Source organism: Pangasianodon hypophthalmus, chromosome 18 (genome assembly GCF_027358585.1).
Source record: "Pangasianodon hypophthalmus isolate fPanHyp1 chromosome 18, fPanHyp1.pri, whole genome shotgun sequence".
NCBI classification, from domain to species: domain Eukaryota; kingdom Metazoa; phylum Chordata; class Actinopteri; order Siluriformes; family Pangasiidae; genus Pangasianodon; species Pangasianodon hypophthalmus.
Window position 1 is genome coordinate 5308819 of NC_069727.1, and position 22057 is coordinate 5330875.

Below are 22057 nucleotides of genomic sequence, written 5' to 3' on the forward strand. Positions count from 1 at the left end.
TGCCTCCTTGGGAAAAGAAGTGAATAGAGTGAATGGACACTGTGAGAATGAAATGTGGAGATTATCACTGATCGGAATAGGAGCTTCGACGATGCATGTCTTTATGCTCTGAATAAATTATCCACATCGCTGTCGCTTAGTAGAAGCCGACACATCATTTCTCTCTCCAGAGTTCACATGCTGCTTTTCCTCCCTCCAGAGTTGGGCATTTAAAAATAAATCCATTAAACATGATAGTGCGTGCTGTTACAGGAAAATAATCAACAACTCGAAGGTAATTGGAGTTACCAGCCATAGCAGCACGTCTGTTTTATTCCTGTTATACCACCACAAATTACCAACCATTCATTTATTTTATTTATTGATTAAAGTATGACATGTACTTTTTATACACTTGTTACGTTTATTGTTGAGGAACATCCATGAAACAAGTTATCGTTCACTTTAGAACAGCTATAAACAGTCGTTCCTGCACTTTCTCCTGAAGTTAATAAGACAAAACTTATGTAATGTTACCTCTGTCCTGTGCTGGAAACCTTACTGTTACAAAGCTCTGGAGACTCCTTCCATAAATGCTACTTAAACAGGAAGAGGGTAGATAGTTCATTCTACAGTAGCTACAGTACTGAAATGTTTGCTAAGTTGTAGTAGTGAAAAATGCATGTAGAACAAATGTCACCTACTGAAAAGAGAGAGAAAGGGAGAGAGAAATACAGCTCTGGGGTTTATCACTGGGTTAATGCCCACTTTGTTGTTCTGAATCTTTTGATCTGTCGCTTGCGTCGTTCCCCGCTGCCGTGTTCTACTGGGGTGCCAAAAAAAACTGCTGGCTTCAAATGCTGCTGTCGGGGTTATTCAAGTGCAGTGTTATTTGGGCGAGTCTCACCAAGATGCTGCACCACCTCCTCTTAAGTCTCCTTGCAGATCGTATCCGATGATTGCATTGATTTTGTTCTTTCTTTTTTTTTTTTTGCCCCCCAACTGACTTTCTGCTAATGGTGTGATGGACCTAATGGGGTTTATGCTGCTCTGTTGAATGACTCTTAATGCAATCCCTCTATTGAGTTCCAGTAAAAAAAAAAAAAGATAGCTCTTATACCTGAGAGAGCTTTTCCTGCTTCTGTGGAATGGTTGGGCACCTAAACTAGCTCTCTCTTGTACTGAGAGTAAAACAATGCACCCCAGTGTGAATTTATTTTCAGAAGTGTTGACTTGAATTTTCTAGAATTCTGTCAGCGCTGAAAGCTAGCATGCAGCGATGTAGGTACACAGGATGTTTGCTCATCTGATAGAAGGTTGATTAAAAAGCTGATTTGCAGACAGCCTGTTAGCTTTCTGCTCTAATTATATGCATTAAATAAGTGAAAAGAACATGCATCTGCTTGTGTTTGTATTTTAAGCAGCAAGGTGTTAAAAAGGATGCTTGTGGTCTGCCAAGACAAGCATTTACCACATGCTAAAGACCAATATGTGCACTTTCCTCACCATCGCTACCTCTCTCACGGTCATGTAGAGCTTCCAGCTTCAGCTCTGCATGTGGTGTGCTGAGAAACCGTGTTTTAGTGGAGTGATTCAGTGTGGAAGAGTGGTAAAGAATATCTAATAGCTATATGGCACAACTGTTGATATTTAAGGCTCTAGTAATGTGCAAGCAAATTACAGGAACACTAATCAGTTAAAAAAATGTGATGGAGAACAGTATTGAATATGAGAGGATGAAATCTAACAGTTTGCCTGGCTCTACTAGAAGCTCTACTGAAGACTAATTCAAACATTCTGTTCGTTAAATATCAGTTAAAAGCTGGAACAAGTTCTGATTTGTTGCCTTCTTAATGCTTGCCCATGAATTCCCAGCTCTAAAGATTTCGTTCACCTTCTTCTCTCTCTCTCTGTCAATCGATCTCTCTCTGTCTCCCTCACTCTTTCTCTTGATCGCTTACTCTCTCTTGGTTCCTTTCTGTCTGTCTTTCTCTTTCTTGATCTCTCAGTCTCGCTGATTCTCTCTCTTTCCTTTCTGTCTTTGTCATATCTCCCCTCTCTCTCTCTCTCTCTAATCTCCGTCTCTCTTTTTAATCTGTATATTTCTGTCTGTCTGTCTCTTTAATCTCCTCTCTCTCTTTCTCTCTCTCTCTCTCTCTCTCTCTCTCTCTCTCTCTCTCTCTCTCTCCCTTCCTCTCTGTCTGTCTGTCTCATGGGGATTAGTAGTTGCTAATGGTTTGCAGATGCTAGTGTTGGAAAATAACTGTGTGTGCATTAAAGTGGTGATGAGACTCAGCTTTATACACTGGCGGCCCTCCAACTGTCCAGACACTAAACACAGTAATAGTGTTGAAGGAGAGCTTTGTATGACGGATTGCGGATATCAGTATGTAGGTTACGTCTGAGCGTGTATACTTGAATAAATGAAGTTGTGACAGAAAGTAATTTGCAGAATAAATAAATAAACTGCTGTTGAATTCCCAGTGCATTAGGACACCATCTAATTATGAGAGAAGTGTTGAGAGTTACGCTTCTCACAATTGTTTAAGATTGTTACAATGTGATATTCCAGTGATATGATATTCCATAATCTGTAACTCTTCATATGTTTCTATATAAATATGTATATGTAGTCAGTAAACACAGCTTCTCTCTCTCTCTCTCTCTCTCTATTGATCTCTCCCTGTCTTCCTCTCTCATTCTCTTGATCTCTTACACTCTCTTGGATTCTCTGTCTGTCTTCTTCTCTGTCTGTCTCTCTCCTTTATACACACTCTCTCTTTCAATCTCTTTCTATCTTCCTCTTTCTCTGTCTCTGTCTGCCTCTTTCTCTTGATCTCCCACTTTCTCTTTGATTTTCTCTTTTGCTCTCTTTTTTGCTCTCTCTATTTCTCATCTCTTTAATCTGTAACTGTTTTACCATTAATAATTCTTAAAACTTACAGATTGTTTATAACTGAAAGGCTTTTAAAGGAATTATTCAAATGTGATGGTAGAGTGATTTGACCTGATGGATGGATGGATGGATGGATGGATAGATGGATAGATAGAAATGGAGAGATGAGAAATAGATAGAGATTAAAGAGAGAGCAAAAGAGAGAGAAAAGAGAGAAAATCAAAGAGATTAATGAGTAACTTGTAATAAAGCAGCATTTAGTACAATAGTAGAGAATAATACATTAATACTTTATTTAGATTTTGCTGCTGTACGTTGCTAATTGTCCAGTAACCCATTAAGCATGATATTGTTCATTGGTATAATAATTATGCTCAGTGTCTAACATGTCTGTTCCCTATTTTGATACAGGACCGTAAGCTGTCCAAGTCTGAGCGTCAGCGCTTTAAAGAAGAGGCCGGCATGCTGAAGGGCCTGCAGCACCCCAACATTGTGCGCTTCTACGACTCGTGGGAGTCTCCTTCTAAAGGCCGCAAGTGCATCGTACTGGTGACGGAGCTCATGACATCAGGCACACTGAAAACGTGAGTGGTGATGTCTTTCCTTCAGGCCGCATCACACCATAAGTATTTTCCTGTAGCAGCATTCAATAGCCCCCCCAACCACAAGTGTTTTATTCTTTACTTTATAGATATGTTTTAGCAACTTAAACCTAATTCTCTAGTTTTAACTGCAAAATGTGACGTATTTTCTCTTTTAGTTAAAAGAGGTCAGTTCAGTCGCAGGTTTATGATTTTCTCTTAACATATTGTCCTCGTTATGATTTGTAAAGCTCTGAGGACGCTTGTATAACTTATTTTTTGTGCGCCGTTTATCCAGAAAGTGTCAGGAACATTGTTCAGCCCTGCAGGGAGGCTTCTTTTCACCGAAATGCCACTCACAGGCCATGCTGTGTGTCTGTTACGGTTTATATAAAGCAGAAGAGCAGAAAGAGCTGGTCGTTGTCTGTTTAATAAAGCTGAATCACAATAGAGTGGATTTGTGAAAAGGGGGGAGTGATTACAGGAGGAGAGCGGCATGCCACTTCCATGTGAGAGGTGCGGTGTGGGCTGCTTTCCTCTCGCCAGCTGCTGCTGTTACAGATTCCACACATTCTTGCAAGGGGTGAGTGAAAGAGACGCAGCACTTCTGACCAGAGAGAACAAGAGACACAACTGCAGTCCAGACTCCAGGCTGAGCAGCTCCCTCATGTGGCGCACACACACACACTACGCCACAACAAACACAGCTTTTATCTGTCTAACCCTGCGGTCAGACTAGCAAGCACCAGGCCAGTGATGTCACTTGTAGGCGTTCACAGTTCCTTTTTTCCTTTCTTTTCTTTCTTTTTTATTTAATTTATTTATTTATTTGTAAGTTCTGCTGTGAGATTTGTACATCATCATGTTACTGCTGTACAGGGTGTTCGAAAAGTCAGGAACCAATGAGAGTAAAATTACATATACTTATACATATACTTTTTATTTATTATTTACAACATACACGCTACATGTTCATCCTTACGCCCTACGCATTTTCTCGGCTGATATATCACATTTTTTGCAGATTTTGCTCAACATACTCATTGGTTTCTGATTTTTCGGACACCGTCTCATACGTAGAGATGCATCAATACCATTGTTTCTAGAAAGAGAACAAGGACTTGTTTCTTGGTCCTCTCCGACACTGACACTAATACTGGAATGAGTAACCTACTTAGTATTAGTCAATCAGGGACATAACAGAGCATTTTATTTAGTTTGGTTATGTTTCCCCAGTTTACATAGTGGCCGTGAAAAGTGCACTCTCATTCTTTATAACTTTGGTGAGTTGATTTTAAGCTATCAACATTAGCTACCTTGGATTGAGTGGAGAAGAGCAAGATTTGTTTCACTTCTGGAAAGCGCTTTAGTACAGCTGTAAGTTAATAATAGTTCTGTTTTCATTGCATCAGAATTCCTGTGTTCTCAATGGCCGATACTGGCTGACGAGCAACTACAGCATATTGCGAAAGAGGTGTTATTTTTTTACTCACCTAGCATGGTATGTCAACATTTTTCTCAATTAGCCAGCGTATGCTGCTTGCGATAAAGTACTTGTGCTGAGTTTCATGTTTAAGATGTTTTATCAGGTTACTTATATTGTAGGAAGATGCTGTAGCTCCTCTTGATATTTTTACAGAGCACAGTTTGCAGGCTGCTCTGATTTGATTGCTGTCATTACCTCATGAAATACGCTGACATTTGGTGTTGTTTGTTCATTAGCATGTCAGTGTGCACTATCCTTACATCTTATAGTATGACATGGTATCAGATGTTGGTATCAGAACATTTTTTTGTACCCAATACCAGTATCAGTATCCATGGAAGCAGGCGACCATAGTTTCCTTCCTAGTGTTGATGTGCTTACATTAAATGATAAGGTGAGAAGCTTGACAATCAGGGAGAGCCTCGAAGTAGAGCCGCTGCTCCTCTGAATCAAGAGGAACCAGTTGAGGTGGTTTGGGTGCCTGGTCGGCTTCTGCCTTTTCAGACACAGGACGAAGACCTTAGAGAAAACCCAGGACCTGTTTGAGAGAGTTATATCTCAAGATTTGAAGATTCACTAGTAGGAGACTCTGTGACTGGGGTTATAGGGACTTCTGAGATGACATTCTCAGCCTGCTGCCATCATGACCCCCAGCAGGGAAAGGGAGGGAGTAGAGTCTGTGAGAGTAGACATTTCGACAAACATCAGACATCCCACATCACTGGATTGCTCTGAGGAATTTCCTGGAACCAGTTGTTTGATTAAACATAAACATATGTATATATATATATATAAAATAATTTATTTTTGCTTTAGCCAAGTATCGTACTTTATTTGCATAGAATCAGGAATATCTGAATTTAAATAGTCATGTGCGATTTGTTGCTTGCTAGTGTAGGATTCTAAACATAATGTAGACAAAAATTGAGTGAATGGAGTGTTTAAAGGATGAATGTTGTTAGGTGCTGGGATTACAAGGTCCTTCTTGACTCGTAATGTTGGCTGAAGCTGTGTTAGACGTGCTGAACTCATAGCTAAGGCTTGAATGTGTTCATCTACCCCTTTTTAACCCCTCTGTCACTGGCAATTTAATATGTTTGTGAACATGGGGCGCCATCATCATCATTAAAAATCAGGATGAAAGGGAAAGAACGAAAAAAGAGGCAAAAGAAAGAGATAAGCAGGACAGTCAGTCTTGTGTGTGTTTTTCTTCCATGGTATGCTCCCTTTTTTTTTTTTATATTAATACTAATATTCACTTGAAAGACTGATGTTAAACCTCTTTCACACATGCCCATGCTTTTATTCAGCAGTTTAACACTAATTTAGCAGGAATGAGTTAAATGTCGTAGCACTGTGAAGCGAAGAAGCAGGACAGGAGCTGATTACATAACGACGATCAGATTCTTCGTCAGATGAATTTACACGATGTGTCACTGATGAGCAGACACCCAGAACATGGCGTGAAGAGAAAGCAGATGCAGGTGATAAACAAAACATAAATCTATTAATGTCTTACATCCTGTGAATCAGGATATTTATGGCAAATGTGAAAGCCTGAACATTACTGGGAGCGTGTAAACACTTTTACACTAGGTAAATAAATCTCAGGATCAATTTTTTTTTTCACTGTCCCCTTTTTCTTTTTAACTTGCAGGTTGCTTATTGGTCATAAAATAATTTGACAACTAACAATATAGCTGAGTACATATTGTGCTCAGAAAGTCCTGGAATGTTTCATATAACAATAATTGTGTAAAGTTATTTTAATTAATAATAGTAAAGACTTTCTACAGGAAGAATGTGTTAAAAGGTTAAACTGTGGCAGAGTCACATCTGGGGCAGCAGGGCACCCGATCGCCCTCTATAAATCTGCGGCTTTTGTCTGTCTGTTGTAACTCATTTGCTCACCTTCTGTGTGAAATTGTAAAGGGTTTATTACTGTGGGCCTCCTAAAGGGGCTGGTAAAATACCCTTTTAAGAGCTTTCCTGTATGCTTTCTGCCAGCGCCAAACATACACACACCCCGAATAGTTAGCTCTCCCAAGCTGCGGCATTGTTGAGGAAAGTGCTTTAATTTGTGTTAGTCTATTCTAAAGAGCAGAAAACAGCGAAGAAACATGAGCAAAGCTCTTCGGGCTGTGCTGAAGTTGGTGAATGATGGGACATTTATAAAGTGAGCTTTCTTTCGTTTCGCCCCTGGGTCTTTACTTCTTAGCACAAATTTGGCTGTTCTCCCAAATGTCAATCAAATCCTGCCTTTGAAAACAGCCTCGCCCTGTTTATTTGCTGTAAAGCCTTACTGTTTGGACACCACCCATAAAAAATGCAACCAAATTGTTATTATCCAACGAATCTGATTTTTTACGATCAATTTCTTTGGTGTGTGACTGCATTTGTATTTGGAACAGAGCCAAGATGAAATTTCTAATAAAAATTCAGGTTCTTCCCTCGAGGCTGTTCTGTGAAGTTGGCCATGTTTGCATAACTCCTCTGTGAAAGAACGTGAAACCACCCAAAGCTGTAAGGTGATGTATGGTCCAGTCAGCAGCTTTAGCTTCTGAACACATACCTGACACATTTATACTCGGCAGGACACAAAAGCTCCATGTAAACAAGTTGTGTAAACTACCAGAGTCTTATCTGATTCTTCTCATGACGAACCGGTTGAGCCAGGGCACAGGCAATAATTAATCATCTCATTTGTCCCATTTGTGCCCTGTTCTTTAATAAAAAAATAATAACTACACCTGTAGTTATTACATTACCACCTATCACAATTATTTGAACTTTAATTATTTAATGTCTTCTCAAATTATCAGTAAATTCTAGGAGTGTAATGAAACACTAGTCACATTTTGATTCGATACTTTTTCTCAGAATATTTTGAACAAATTTTGAATGAAGAAAAACTATGACTAAAAAGACTGCTTTTTTAAATTTCTGAATCATAAACAATGCAAAACAATGTACAAATTTGTCTGTATAAAACTAAATAAATCAAAAATGGCCATGAACCAAGGTTTAATATTGTAAACAAAATGTACTACAGGTTCACCATAATAGAAATAGAGCTCCAAAGTTGGCTAAAATGTCTGATTTCCGTGGCCTTTGGTGTGTCAGAAAGCTACTGAAGAGCTCTTATTAACTGTTAGAGCGTGGTTGTGTAACCGTATAATGTATAAAGCATTTTGGTTGTTGCAGTCCATCGGATTGCAGCTCTCGTAAGCTCTCCACAAAAGAACATGGTCACGTGACCAGAATGCTCTCTATATACCTTAACTCTATGGGTTGCACAGATTGGAGCCCCTGGTGTTCAAACAGTGCAACTGCATTACATGCATAAATAACAGCGTGTGTACGTTATTACACTGCTGTTATGTGTATTTTATAAAAGTGAAATTTAACAGAAAATACAGTTATATTTTCGAGCAGTTATGTGTGACAACTGAACACCAAAAAATCTGGTTGAGACTGATGCTGCTACTACTTACCACTACTACTACTACTAATAATAATAATAGCTGCAAGCAGCATTTTCAGGGGCCAAGCACCCAGATTTGTTGAGCCGCACATTCACAGACACACTGCGGTTGTTGCCTAAGCAATCACAGGAAAGCAGAGCCATAACTTTAGGCAAACAGATTCAAGAGTGATTTGTAGTTTCACTCATGATTTGTTTGTTTTGACCAGGGACAATGGTGGAATTCTCTTGACTGTAGGAGGAAAGGTCTAGATGAACAAGTGGGCAGCAGGGTGGCATTGCTGCTGCAGCTGCCTCTACTGCTGTGACCTGTGGAGTTGTCTGTTGCTGCTTTGACCTAAAAATGTTTTTCTTCTTGCAATTTAAAAACATCAGAGATATTTGTGTTTTCTCATCAGTGGTTTTTTTTTTCCCCATTTTGTGCAAAGTTTGTTGGCCCATTACAGACAAAGTAATTCAGAATACTTTTGATAACTTTTGTGAGGCTTACTCTGAAGATAATGATCCTTACACCCTCCCCAATCAGTGTGCCAAATTTCACAGCTTTTTACCAGTCGGTTCTATGCGCTGCCATAGACATCCTAGCCAGAAGAAGAAGAAGAAGAAGAAAAAGTAGAATAACAATAGGGTGCCTACGCACCCTCAGTGCTTGGCCCCCTAATAATAATAATAATAGAATGGAGAGATAACTTTCCAGTTTCTCTGGTGTCACATAACCGTCATATTCATCAATTTGCATGCGTGTGTGTGTGTGTGTGTGTGTGCGCACATTTTTATATCTTGGTTGGGACCAGATGTCCTAAAATTATCTGACATTGCTGACCTTGTGCCTGGTCCCCATGAAGAAGTTGTTGTTTTTTTTTTGGTTTTTTTTTGTTTTGTTTTGTTTTCTTTTCTTTTTTTTCCAAAAACTACAGCTTTTATTTAAAAAAAACCTAAAAGCGGCCAAATGTTTCCTTTTGGTTACTGAGATTAAGGTCAGGGTTAGAGTTGGGTGTAGCGTAGCGTAAGCTGCATCAGTAATGTCATTGCAAGTTCCCGTGTGTGTCATAAGCCATGTGTGTGTTTTTGTGTTTGTTTTTCATCCGTCTTGAATGACATTAATGTCTCCACTTCCTGTTGCTTCCACTGAGCAGGTTTTTGTAATGAGAATTATGGCGCTAAACCCTGGCTATGACGCGACTCCAATAGATTTGATTAGGGTGTGGATAATCTGATGAAAGTGCGGGTGGAGGGGTGGGGGAACGCACATACCCAACCCCATCTCCATCTGTGGTAGCTCAGTGGTTAAGACATTGGACTACTGATTGGAAGGTCATGAGTTCACATCCCAGCACCGCCACTGTAGGCCCTTGAGCAAGGCCCTTAACCTTCCATTGCTCAGTTGTATAAATGAGATAATTGTAAGTCTCTCTGGATAAGGGCGTAAAAAAAAAGAGAGAGAGAGCAGGGAAGTGTTACTGTCCTCTGATGAAATACACATTACACAATGCCACATTATATACAAAGTATTCTGTTTAGTACCATCTGTTCCTGCTCGGTAATGATGTAAATCCTCTGGACTGATGTGTAACATTTCATTTATTTATTTTTATTTTTAAAATTTTTTTTAAAGAGTCAGAAACTGATGAACACAACCAAAGTTAAAAAAAAAAAAAAAAAAAAACCATTTTAATCACAGCTGCACACTGCAGCCTGACCCCGCCCTTCCATGTTAAATAATATCGCTGCAGCTCTCTCGGCACTTATCTCTTATCCCGTGTGTATACACTGATTAGCTATGGGCTTTTGAAATGGTTTAAATGGGTTTTACAGGGTATTTAACAAGCACACTATAAACCTCTCTGAGCTTACTTTAACCCTTTCAGCATCAGCCATTGCGAAATGTGGATTATTTGGGGGAATAAAACAAGAAAAAAAAAAAGCGTATAGCTGTAAATACTTGCAAAATAAGCACTTTTACGTGTAATTTTAGCACTTTTAGTTGCATAGACACAGTTTAATAGTGTATACTGTATTGGGTTCGAGGTTGTTGTGCATTTTTTACTGATATTTGGTCTACCACAGTTACGTTACGGGCCACTGATCATTAATCACACTTGTACATTCTGGAAATTGGGATTGATTAAGTTAACCGGTGTAATTGAATTTCCAGAAGGTCCTCTTAATCGGTTATTCCATCCTCTTCCATCTGCTTCCCTTCAGTGGAAGCCTCAGTGCTGTCAAACCCAGCACAACAACACACATGAACAGTCTTTTATTCCAGAGCTGTACCCTTTATTAACCTAATTACACTTTAGCCTAAAATAATTATGAAGCTGCACATCACTGTGTCATAGTTAAAACATCTATCACAATGTAAACATGAATCATTGTACAAACCTCAGTAGACTACCACCTTTAGGTCCATTTTTCTGGTTTTATTCATCGTCTTATTTATGATGTTATAATTATGTATGTAATTGATTCTGATTCAATATTATTTTCACATATTTTAGAGCATCTATGAAGCATCATGTATTTTAACTCTCCAGCTCACAACCTGCTTTTCACTCAGACCGCCCACTTCTCATTAATATTCATAAACCAGACCAGAAATTACATTACATACTGAAAAGCAAAACCTTTACTGCATTGCTCTTATGTCGCATCACTTCGTTAATGAAAAACAATCGGCATGGTATTGCTTTTTAAGAATTATGTGCTGAATTTGTGTGCAGTTCTGTTTGAGACAGAAAAGCAATCACAGTAGTTTGGATATTGTGTTTGACATTTTTTGTAGCTTTTTTGCACTGGTATGGAATCTTGTCCATATTTGGGACCGTGTCATCAATGTTGCTTATACCGTTTGTTGATTGGTTGGCATTACAGTGATGAAATTCATCTTGTTTGACACCATTGCTAATTTCGGCTATAAGTCAATCACGGAGTTATTTAAATGATTGTCTCGCTTGACCTAGATAAAGTCTTTGATTTTAAATGGTGTATATACGAGTTTTTTTTTTTTTTTTCTCTGCTGCACTGAAGAACTCGCATGATACAGATTTCATACTCTCAGTGCAGTGTACGTCTATGTTAACAATATAAATATATCCTTTAATATTCATTAAAACTACAGTCAGAGTTGTAATGTGTTCTTGGGATGTGTGCAGGTACCTGAAGCGATTTAAGGTGATGAAGATCAAGGTCCTGAGGAGCTGGTGCCGTCAGATCCTGAAGGGCCTTCACTTCCTCCACACCAGGACTCCTCCCATCATCCATCGGGATCTGAAGTGCGACAACATCTTCATCACGGGTCCCACCGGCTCTGTAAAGATCGGCGACCTGGGCCTGGCTACTCTAAAGCGCTCTTCTTTTGCTAAGAGCGTTATAGGTACGGCCTGGGTTTTACCGTTTCGACCGTTTCTCACTTTTCTCTTTTTGCGTTGTTTGACTGGAATGAGGTTAGAATGTTATAACGTCAGAGTGTAGTAGTGAACCCGGGTTTCTTTGCAGCTTGTTGAGTTTTGCGGCAGTACCACAGTTTTCCTGGCAGCTGAGTGGAGAATCTGGAGGCTTTATTGATTTTTTTTTAATTGTGGGAAAACACCTTTTAGTTCTGCTTTCCCGCTGAAAACAGTAACAAGCACAACAAACAACTAATTGGCTTGTAAAGTGCACTAATGAAAGCACTTTAAATTTCCATAAAAGGTGGCGCGTTGAAGTTTATAATTTCACTCAGGCCACATTGTGCAGTCGGTGTTAGTGTTTCAGCCGCATGGGATTTCTCTCATGGCTAATCAGCATCGACGTTTTGCTTCGGAGAACTGTGGACTTTAATCGATAAAATATTCTAATCTTGTTGAAGAACTTTTCTCCGCCTCATCACTTTTGTTTTCCTTCCCTCTTAGGAGTTTAAGACACTGCGATTTCTTTATTTAAAGCTACTTGCACTTATGTCTTTTATTTTATTTTATTTTCTTCCTCTCTTCAGTATGTGTTTTGCTTTAAAATTGTAGGACTTTAAGCACAAGTGTCGTCACTGTGCTGTATGGATTATTTAATGTACTGCAGTTGAGACAGTAAGTATGCTCTAACGTGGCACTGGTAAGTTAACATGCCCACAATAACAAAGGTTTGAAAAATTCTAATTAAATGGAATAAACTTTTTTTTCTGTGCGAGACCTTTTCTTTTATCAAACTTAACTGGTTCACAGAATGATTTGCGTTATCCTGTGCCTGTCTGTTGTTTTTCCTAATAACAGTCCAAATCAAAGGTGAGTGGCTTTTTCTAACGTCAATATTTTATGATGATCACGTGAAAATGTGTGAAAAGCACATCTTAGGTCTCGCTGATTCTAACTTGGGCACAAAAATGAGCTCATAAGACTTAATTTTGGCAATATGTTTTTTGTCTGATACCTAACAATCTGGCGGCTTTCACTGTGCACTAGCATCTCTCTGCTAAATGTAAAAGGTCCAGCACAGAAAAAAAAGACAGAATTCTTTCCCTGCTCGATAACCGAGATTGATTCCCCCTTTTTTTTGCTTCCCCCCCCCCCCCCCCCCTTTTTTTTTTTTTTTGAAAATCTGTTTTTTTCCCTTCTGCTCCCTTCTCTCTTTCTTCTCAGGGAGATGCAGAGCAGGAAACGGGAGCGTAGTGACTCCTCTCCCTTCCTTGGCCCTGCTGGGTGAGTAAAAGTGCCAGTTTCTGAGTTCTGAATGGTTCTTTTGATTTAAGGTACCCCTGAGTTCATGGCGCCTGAGATGTATGAGGAGAAGTATGACGAGTCAGTGGACGTGTACGCCTTTGGGATGTGCATGTTGGAGATGGCTACCTCAGAGTACCCGTACTCCGAGTGTCAGAACCCAGCGCAAATCTACCGGCGGGTGACCAGCGTGAGTATCTCACCTTACTTTACCTCACCTCACCATAAACACAGCTCTTCTAGCATGTCGCGGTTATACTCCGTACTCTGTAAATGCTGTAGCTAATGCAGGCGGCAGTCTTACACGTTCACCTACGTACCTCTGGAGGATTGAAAGCTCTGTCCACTAGGGGGCGTGTCAGAGCTGAAACATACCACACCAACACCAGAATACTCTCTTTCGCAAAATCCTCTGATTTTTGCAAGTGCTATACAAATAAACTGGAATTAATTGTACATCAGGCCATTATCTTATTCCGACAGCGAAGTATATTTCTTTGGTCTTACCAATGAGAGAACGTGATGGCACCTATAGGTGGGTGATAAGAAAAAAAATATCATTATCATGATACTTTACATGATAGGTTTCCACGATACATGATGTGTATCAGTGTGTAGGTTTGCCAACAAAACAGTAGTGTTGTATTTAAAAAGAAAAATTGTGGAAAGTTTGAATGTTGACAAAATAAATTACTTGGCACAAAAAAAAGATAGAAAAAAGTTTACAATTCTGAAACTATTTGAGAGTACAATATTTTAACATCAGGTCAGCTGTAAAAATAGGCATAAGCTCTCTTCAGATTAGATTAGTGTTTCGGGGGGCGTCTGTAACATAATTTTTTTTTTCACGTCTCCTCAGTGATTAAAAACCTCACATCCGGACAGTATAATAACAAAATTACCACAGGAGGAGTGAGTTTCTTGTGGGTTGTAATTTCTATATGAGAAGTATATGAGAAGCATCCATTTTTTTATTTTGCAACTCGGGATGCGTTTAATATCTGGAGGCGGGTCACTGATACGCATGCTACGAGACTAAATACGGCAAAGTAGCAGAAGTCAAACGTCTTTTTTCCCAAGGCGAGGTGAAATCTGCATAGAAAAACATGTACATATGCATCCGGACTAAAATGATCAGACAAGCGCCGTGTTTGGCGAAAAACAGTGCATAATTCAGCCTGTAATTTTCTCAGAGGAAGCCTGAGAAAAACATCATCACGGCCGATCCGGACAGAAATATAGTCACAGAAGAGCACATGTGAAATAGGAAATTACCCCAGGATCCCATGTGAATTTAATCCCATCCGGATAGGGCTATAAAAAGATATTTTGATAACCCTATCCGGACGGGATTAAATTCGCATGGGGTCCTGGGGTAATTTCCCATTTTATATGTATTCAGTAATTCAATAATGTGATAAATTATGCTGTGATATCTCAGAAATGTGTACTGTGGCATAATTTATCACATTGTTGAGTTTAAAAGCAGCATAGTGTTAGTTCATATGCTGTCGTACTGTTTGCAGCGTCACAGCATTTCTCTCTCTCTCACACACACAAACACGCGCGCACACACACACATTAATTTCTTTGGACAGTTGATGCCCCTAATGTACACAAGATGACTTTGGAAACTTGCGTGTGTGAAGATGAATGCAAGTACTATAACCCCCTCCCTTCTGGCTTTCTCACTCATGTGAAACATGTTTAATTCTGAAGAAATAAAAAGAAAGCACTTAATTTTTTCATTATAAGTAGCTATATAAGTTGCTATTACAACATTCGATAAAAAAAACAAGCATTTTATAGTTTCAGAATTTCACAGCTAGTTACGTTTTCTTGAGTAAAATGTGCGCAGTTAGCTAAATAAATTGCTGGACTGCGATTGCCACAAACAGTTTTGCACTCAAGTCTCCATCAATGAACAGTTAACATAACTTCAACAAAACAGACTTCACGTGAAAACTATAATGAATATCCTGTTTACACAGTTGCACTTTTTGACCGTGTAGTACACAGTTATTGAAGGGAATGATTTATAATCGCACTATATTCCTCGTCACCCAGGTGAGGATGAGTTCCCTTTAGAGTCTCGTTCCTCTCAAGGTTTCTTCCTCGTGTCGTCTCAGGGAGTTTTTCATTGCCACCATGACCTCTGGCTTGCTCATTAGGGATTAAATTTATAAATTTACAAGTTTAAAACTTATATCCTGAATTTATATATTTCTGTAAAGCTGCTTTTTGACAATGGCCATTGTTAAAAGCTTTATACAAGTAAAATTGAATTGAATTAAATTAAATTTAAAAAGCACATCATAAACATATTATAAGTTCTGTGTAATATGATGGCATTACATTTTGTTGCGTCTTTGGGACCTACAAAGGCATTATAACAAACACACTAGCAGCTAGCCTAGCCCTGGATCTTTGGCTAGTATCATTTCAAGGCGTTCAGCATCAGAACTCCTTCTGCTTAGACATTCAGCTGCTCATCGACTCTTGTTTATGCCAAAACCATACAATTTCGAGCTTAACTGTTGATCTCTGTAGTACTGGGAAAAAGTCTGATTCTCCACCCAGAAAGTGCTGGAAAAAAAATTCACTTTAGAAAAGCTGCACAGACTCTCACTCGTGTAAGTGATCTTGGGATCTTTTCTTAAAGCGAGGTCACCATGTGCTGAAAGCTCCAGACTCTCTCAAACGCTACACAGTCTGTTGTGTTACTGAACAAAACTCATGGTTTTCTTGATTTATAATTAGCTCCTGTCCTCCCTCTTATGTTGGTTATAAATAAAACTTTTTTTTTTTTTTTTTTTTGTGAGGTGTTAAAACGCTCAAATAACATCTGGTTTCAGTCATAATGTTATGTTTTTTATGTAACATTAGATTCTTACTTTAGCACCTAGAGTGTTCTTCTGGCAAATCTCAATCAGTGTGTGATACCACAGCTTCAAATATCCACATCAGTGTGTGATACCACAGCTTCAAATATCCACGTTTGGCCTTATAAGCTGTTTATAGATGTGCAGTGTTTATTGAAGCCCAGGGCAGCTTGTTTACCATGAAGCTGAGACTCTCTGTGTGTGTGTGTGTGTGTGTGTTGACCATGAAGCAGGGTGTGTGTGTGTGTGTGTGTTACCATTGTTAGAAATTGTGTAGAAGTTCTGTCCTGTTCTCCTAAATAAACCCAGTCTAAATGTAGGCCTTAATGGGTGGCCTTTAATTTCCTTCCACAAAATGCTGGTTTTGCTGTTGGACGATAATAAAGCAGTCATGAGTCTGCAGAAGAACAGGCTGTTCAGTTGAGTAATCATATGATTTCCAGCGGTCTCGTGGGGAATTGTGAGTATTTTTGACTGTAATCTCAAGGCGATAATGTTATCAGTGTTTCAGATCATTTCCTGTGTTATACATTCTGTGAATCCGGAACGAATCGAGTTTTTCCGAATTTAGAATAAATAGTGCACGCTGTGGTATTAAACATGAGCTTGGATCCCTTCAGGTTGTGCTTTTCTCTTTACTTTTGCTAACAGATGGAAATAAGGGTAGGGGTTAGTGCAGGATACGTCACCAGTTGGGGCAGCACTGAGTCGTGGTCTTTGTATTCCCCGACTGCTCCACTGTTGTCCTCCTTTAAAATATTTAACATGTTTTAGACTTATTTAGAAGGTACACTCTCTGTCCAAATAGCTGTCCTTCAGAACTTTGAACTTTGTAACTTGTTACTTGTAACTTTGAAACTTGTAGCTTTGGTGCTTTGGAAATTGGAGCTTTAGATCTTGTAACCTTGGAACTTTATTTCTATTCTAATTCATTTCTGGTACATACATTTATGAAAGATCAGATATGTAGTAACTGTAAATATATTTTTGCATATTAGACGTTTCAGACAAAAAGGAATTTCATCTGTGACCCATACACGTGCTGTATAATTAAATGTACAAATAAATTGGAGCAGTGTAATCTTAATGCTAATAGATATCATTTACTTCTTTTTCTGCTGTATCCAGTCTAAACTCAGGCCTCATCTCTCTTTCTCTGTCCCTGAATGCTGAAGTCCTTATGCACAAGCAGTAATGTTTCAGCTCCTGAATCTTGGCTCTCAGCCTCTGTGAGCTCACTCTGAGCCAGTCACAGGGTGAGGCAGCAGAAGGTTCTAGCTTGGCCTGCGTGTGGCCGAGACGGTGACGCAGCTTTGTATTTGTCAGCACTTTGTAAGAGAAGACAGATGGACAGGTGACAAGAACAGTTATCGTTCTGCACCTGTTGGCACATACGAACCTCGGAATGTGGCCTGGATTCTGCTGCTCTGTCTCACTCTGTCTCACTCTGTCTTCCAGATGCATTTTCAGCCTCCAGGCTTTTTAATCTGCTCCCATCTAATAGCACAGAAATAACAGGCTTTTAAAAAAAGCAAATGAAAACTGATGAAGTCAGAGGCCATTAAAGATTCCTGATCTTGACTTCACCCCTCACACACATCTGTTCCACCCAGCCCCCTCGAGACCTGTTACGTAAAAAACAAATTTCTCATTTTGAAGTGATTTGAGTGTTCTTTTGTAGGGGAGAAACAATTTTATCCCTTAATCCAAGTGGTTCTAGAGTATGTACAAACAGGAAATCTGTATTTATCTGCATTTTGACTTGCCTTTATGTTTATAAATGTTTTATAAAGAAGGCTTTAGCGAGGGTTAGATAACCATTAATATGAATAATATAATTTCCTTACTGAACTTCAGATAAAGCTTTAGTAGTTTAAGAAATGCCAAAAAAAAAAACACACAGAAAAAGAAGAGAACTGGCATGTCCTGTTTTAGCAACATTAGCTAAGCCATCCAGCTAACTAAACACAGCAGTGTGCTAATTTGGCTAACTAAACTAATTAAACTATTTAACTTGACCAGGTTTTGCTAACAAGTTAGCTAATACTGTGTCATGGTACTTAGCTTATTATATCAGGTATTGCAAACCAACCAGTAGAAAGCTGGCGTTTAGGCTATTAGTAGCCAAGTTTGCCAGCATTTTAGCTACTATATAAAATCATTTACACCTGGTGCACTTGCAAATATATTTTTGAAGAAAATGCTCACTGTGATGAAACTTACTGTATGTTACTTATCAGCAACACAATTTACAAAAGAAAATAGTGTACGTTTAGTGTACGTTTGCACAGAAACGTCGCCATTGTTAGAAAATGAACAAGTAACATTAAATCAAGACAGCTGAAGGAAATTTTTCAAACGGATTATTTCCACCTGTCACGTGTGCATGGAAGTGTTTCATGAGTTTATACTGGAAATACAAAACTTATCTAGGGGCAGAAAAAACAGCTTTAATGTTTAAGTTTAAATATAGGGAATATTATTCTGAGCACTTGTGCTTTTGGTGCTGCTTTCGATGCACATGGATGGAGATGCAGATGGAGTGTGCTGTGGTAAAAGCGGTTGGATGACGTAAATCAGGCTCACCTTCCAAACACCTTCAAGAGTTTTGTGTTCTGCGTTCTCCAGATCTTCACAGTTTCAGACTTTGTGTCTGACATTTTCCAGTAAGACATTTTCCTGTAATGTGTCTTGACTTCATCACCGTAAGTCTGTTTTTAATGACATTTAATGACAGCGTTTTAATAAGAAGCGCTCTCTGAGATCTGACAGTTCGACTTGGACTCAGTCATTTGGAGATAATGTCTGAGTTATTTCGGGCTCTCGTTCTCATGGAAACGGCTTAATCCAACAGACCCTTAAACACAATTATGGCATGCGCTGCTCGAACGAGCCCGAGCGGAAAATAAAACTATTACACGGGAAGTATAAAGCGAGATCTGCGGCTTGTAATTGTTTTTGTGATTTTTATCAGTCAGCCTCCACCTTCGAATCCACTTCCAACTTTCTTGCATGTTCTCCTGCCTTTACTTTCAGAACAAGAAGAAGTTGATTAGCTGTGATTGTCCCTCATTTTGTTGGCCTTTGAAAAAGCATGAAGCAGCATGTGTTCGGATTAAAGGGACCCATTTTGTGCAAGCATCCATATTAATCACATCGTTGTTGGCTTTTCTGGCTTAATTGCATTAAATCATGGGTCATCCTTAACTTTATTTGGCATTGGAATCTGACAGAGAGGACATGCTTATATAAGCGAGAGACTTGTCAGATTTGTAAATAGTGCAGCAGTCTAGAATAACGCGGCGTAAAGCCATCGGCTCTCTGTGTACCAGGTTATCTCCGGTAAGTTCCTCAGATCTTTTTTTTTTCTTTTCTCCTTACTGAAGGATTCAGTGCTGCTCAAACTTGCTTACTGGGATAACACTACAGCAAAGAATTCGAAATGTTTTATTACTAAGGGTGAAAGTTTTTAGAACAAAATCCACATCCTTATTTCTTTGTGCTTCTTTAAAGAACAGATTGTGAGAGCTCGTAATCGTTTACTGGTTCATGTTGTAATAATGTGCAGTTCATTGCCCTGACCCAAACTCAATTACACCACACAGCTTCACTAATCGCTTTCACTAGCGGCTCAGCACAGCTGTCGTCTGTCCACATCCCGTCCCCTGGACACGTAATCCTTAATGCTGAGACTGAATCGATTTGAAAAGTAGGAAGGAAAAGTACCTTTATGTTTATTCATCAAATTAGAACAATCTCTGTATTTATGTTGGAGTGCTAATGCTACATGTAGTGCGTTTGGGTGTTGGTTGTAACATTGTCACGCAGTACAAAGTACAAACATCACCTATTGTGTGGAAATAACACCGTGCTGATATGGCTCCATTTTTCATAGATTAATTACACTGCCATTTTAATGCCTACATTTCCAGGCTATACATTGCTTTGATTGATGAAGGAAATCACACTTCACATTTTTTCGGTGCCTGACCAAAATTAGTGCTACACTTGATGATGCACTTGTAGTGTGACTAAATGTGTTTGTAGCAATGCTGTAGTTATATGTTGCTTTTGTGCAGGACTTCTTGAGTGCCGTGATTTTCTTTTTTGGGGTTTAAGTTTACAGCATTTAGCAGATGTTCTTATCCAGAGTGACTTACCGACGTGATCTGTGGTCTCCAAGAAAAACAGATTCACATGATCATACAAATAGGTCAGGGTCTAAGAGTACTATCAACTTAAAACCCTGTTAGAGAGGAGTCAAGTTTTTTCTTTTCTTTAAAAAAAAAAAAAGACGTTAATTCCTAGTTATTTAAGTGTTTGGTGACCGTCAATCTGTGACTCAGCTGTTCTGATGGCCCGGGTTCCTGTCTCAGAGATGTGCCACTCTCTTTGGAACATCTGTATTTCTATTAGTATTAATGTATTTTCATTTTTAAAGAAAGTTTATTATTTGCTGTATGGATTTCCCTCTAACAGAGTTTTTAGCTCAGTAGTAATCTTAGACTGTCCTATTCAAGTAGCATGAGGATACATTTGAAAGAGACACAAAGCACTTCTGTAAGTTGCTCTGTTCTGTAGGGACGACTGCTAAACACTCTAAATGTTAATGTAATGGATTATAAACCCCTTAAGCACTAAAAACACTCCTATGTGAGTACAGATTTAAAATTCCTCTCTCTCATAACTACACACTTTTGAATTAGTCTTAATGTAGGTACGGAATAATTCATAGCCGTTACTGAATACTCTGCCTTATAGGATAAATAGCTGAATAAGAAGTCGAGAGTTGAAAGGGTTAAGTGTCGGAGTGTTAGGCGTTTGTATTTGTAGATAATATTTCGCTGACATCGGTTGACATGAAAAGTTAAATCTTTCCAGGATATGAGGTGTAAGGAATGAGAAGGAAAATAAACAGGTAGATTGAACAAGCATGTAACATCATATCTATAGTCCATGGTGAATACACTGCTCCTGCAATAGTAATAATAATTATATCTCCTATATCTCTGATATCTCCTTTTTTTTTGTTAGAATTAAAATGCCATGTTAGGGCTGGGCAATATGACCATATAATATCGAGATTGTGATGAATTCTGTCACAATACTGCTGATTTGATGATCAAATTGTGTAGTCAATGATTTTGAAATTTATTATTAGAAATATACTTGTTTTTTGTTTTTTTCCCTTTACAGTTCAGTGGACATAAAGCTTTTTATAGTTTTTTTAAAAATGCAACACTACTGTTTTCCTGCCAAATCTATGTACAAATTTCTGATACTTATCCTGTATTGAAGAAATGTCTTTAAGTATCATGATCTGATATTTTTGTCATATCGCCCACAACATGGGTCATATTTGATTTGTTGTAATTAACACACAATGATTCAACAGTCTTATCTCCGTTTTCACTGTGCAGGGTGTGAAACCAAGCAGCTTTGATAAGGTGGCCATACCTGAGGTGAAGGAGATCATCGAAGGCTGCATTCGACAGAACAAAGATGAAAGGTAAGCAGTTGTTTTCTTGCTTTTTGGAGATTCAAATAACAATGGGGCAGAAAAGCACACACAGCACACACAGCACACACACTCACAGGCTTGGGCTGGGACCAGGCAGAACACTATCATTCTCCGAAGTACAGCCTTCATCAGACTGTGGTGATTCGTACCAGTACTTTAGAGGGCTAAATGAAAAAGTAAGGAGTAAAAAGAACTTTTTTTTTCTTGGCGCTGTGAGTATTCAAGTTCAGTAACACTCAAGTAAAGTATAAATACCCCAAAATAATACTTTAGTGTAGTAAAAAAGTACAGTTACTCAAGTATTTACTGTCAAGTATTACTGTCAAGTATTTTGGTGTCCCTTACTGTAATACTTTCAGTACTTTCATATCCTTATATTCCCTTCTCTTGTTCTGTGAAAAATCAGTATTTTATCAGTAAACATCAGAAAAGTCCAGAAGTTGTTTTTAAAATTTTCATTTTCAAATATTTTTTTTTTTTTACATTTTGTGTCCGTGTGTGTCCGTGTGTGTCCGTGTGTGTCCGTGTGTGTGTCCGTGT

The 22057-nt window shown here is 38.7% G+C and overlaps 1 protein-coding gene across 23 annotated transcripts in view; it reads left to right on the forward strand.

Moving 5' to 3' along the window:
• Positions 1-22057, forward strand: part of wnk1b (WNK lysine deficient protein kinase 1b) — a 91245-nt gene that overhangs the window by 37578 nt on the left and 31610 nt on the right. For all 23 annotated transcript variants that reach the window (XM_026923195.3, XM_034313269.2, XM_026923184.3 and 20 more), the window contains exons 3-6: positions 3287-3459; positions 11579-11799; positions 13147-13304; positions 21417-21505. In XM_026923195.3, the coding sequence (XP_026778996.1) occupies positions 3287-3459; positions 11579-11799; positions 13147-13304; positions 21417-21505 (641 nt within the window). The remainder of the gene's footprint in view (positions 1-3286; positions 3460-11578; positions 11800-13146; positions 13305-21416; positions 21506-22057) is intronic.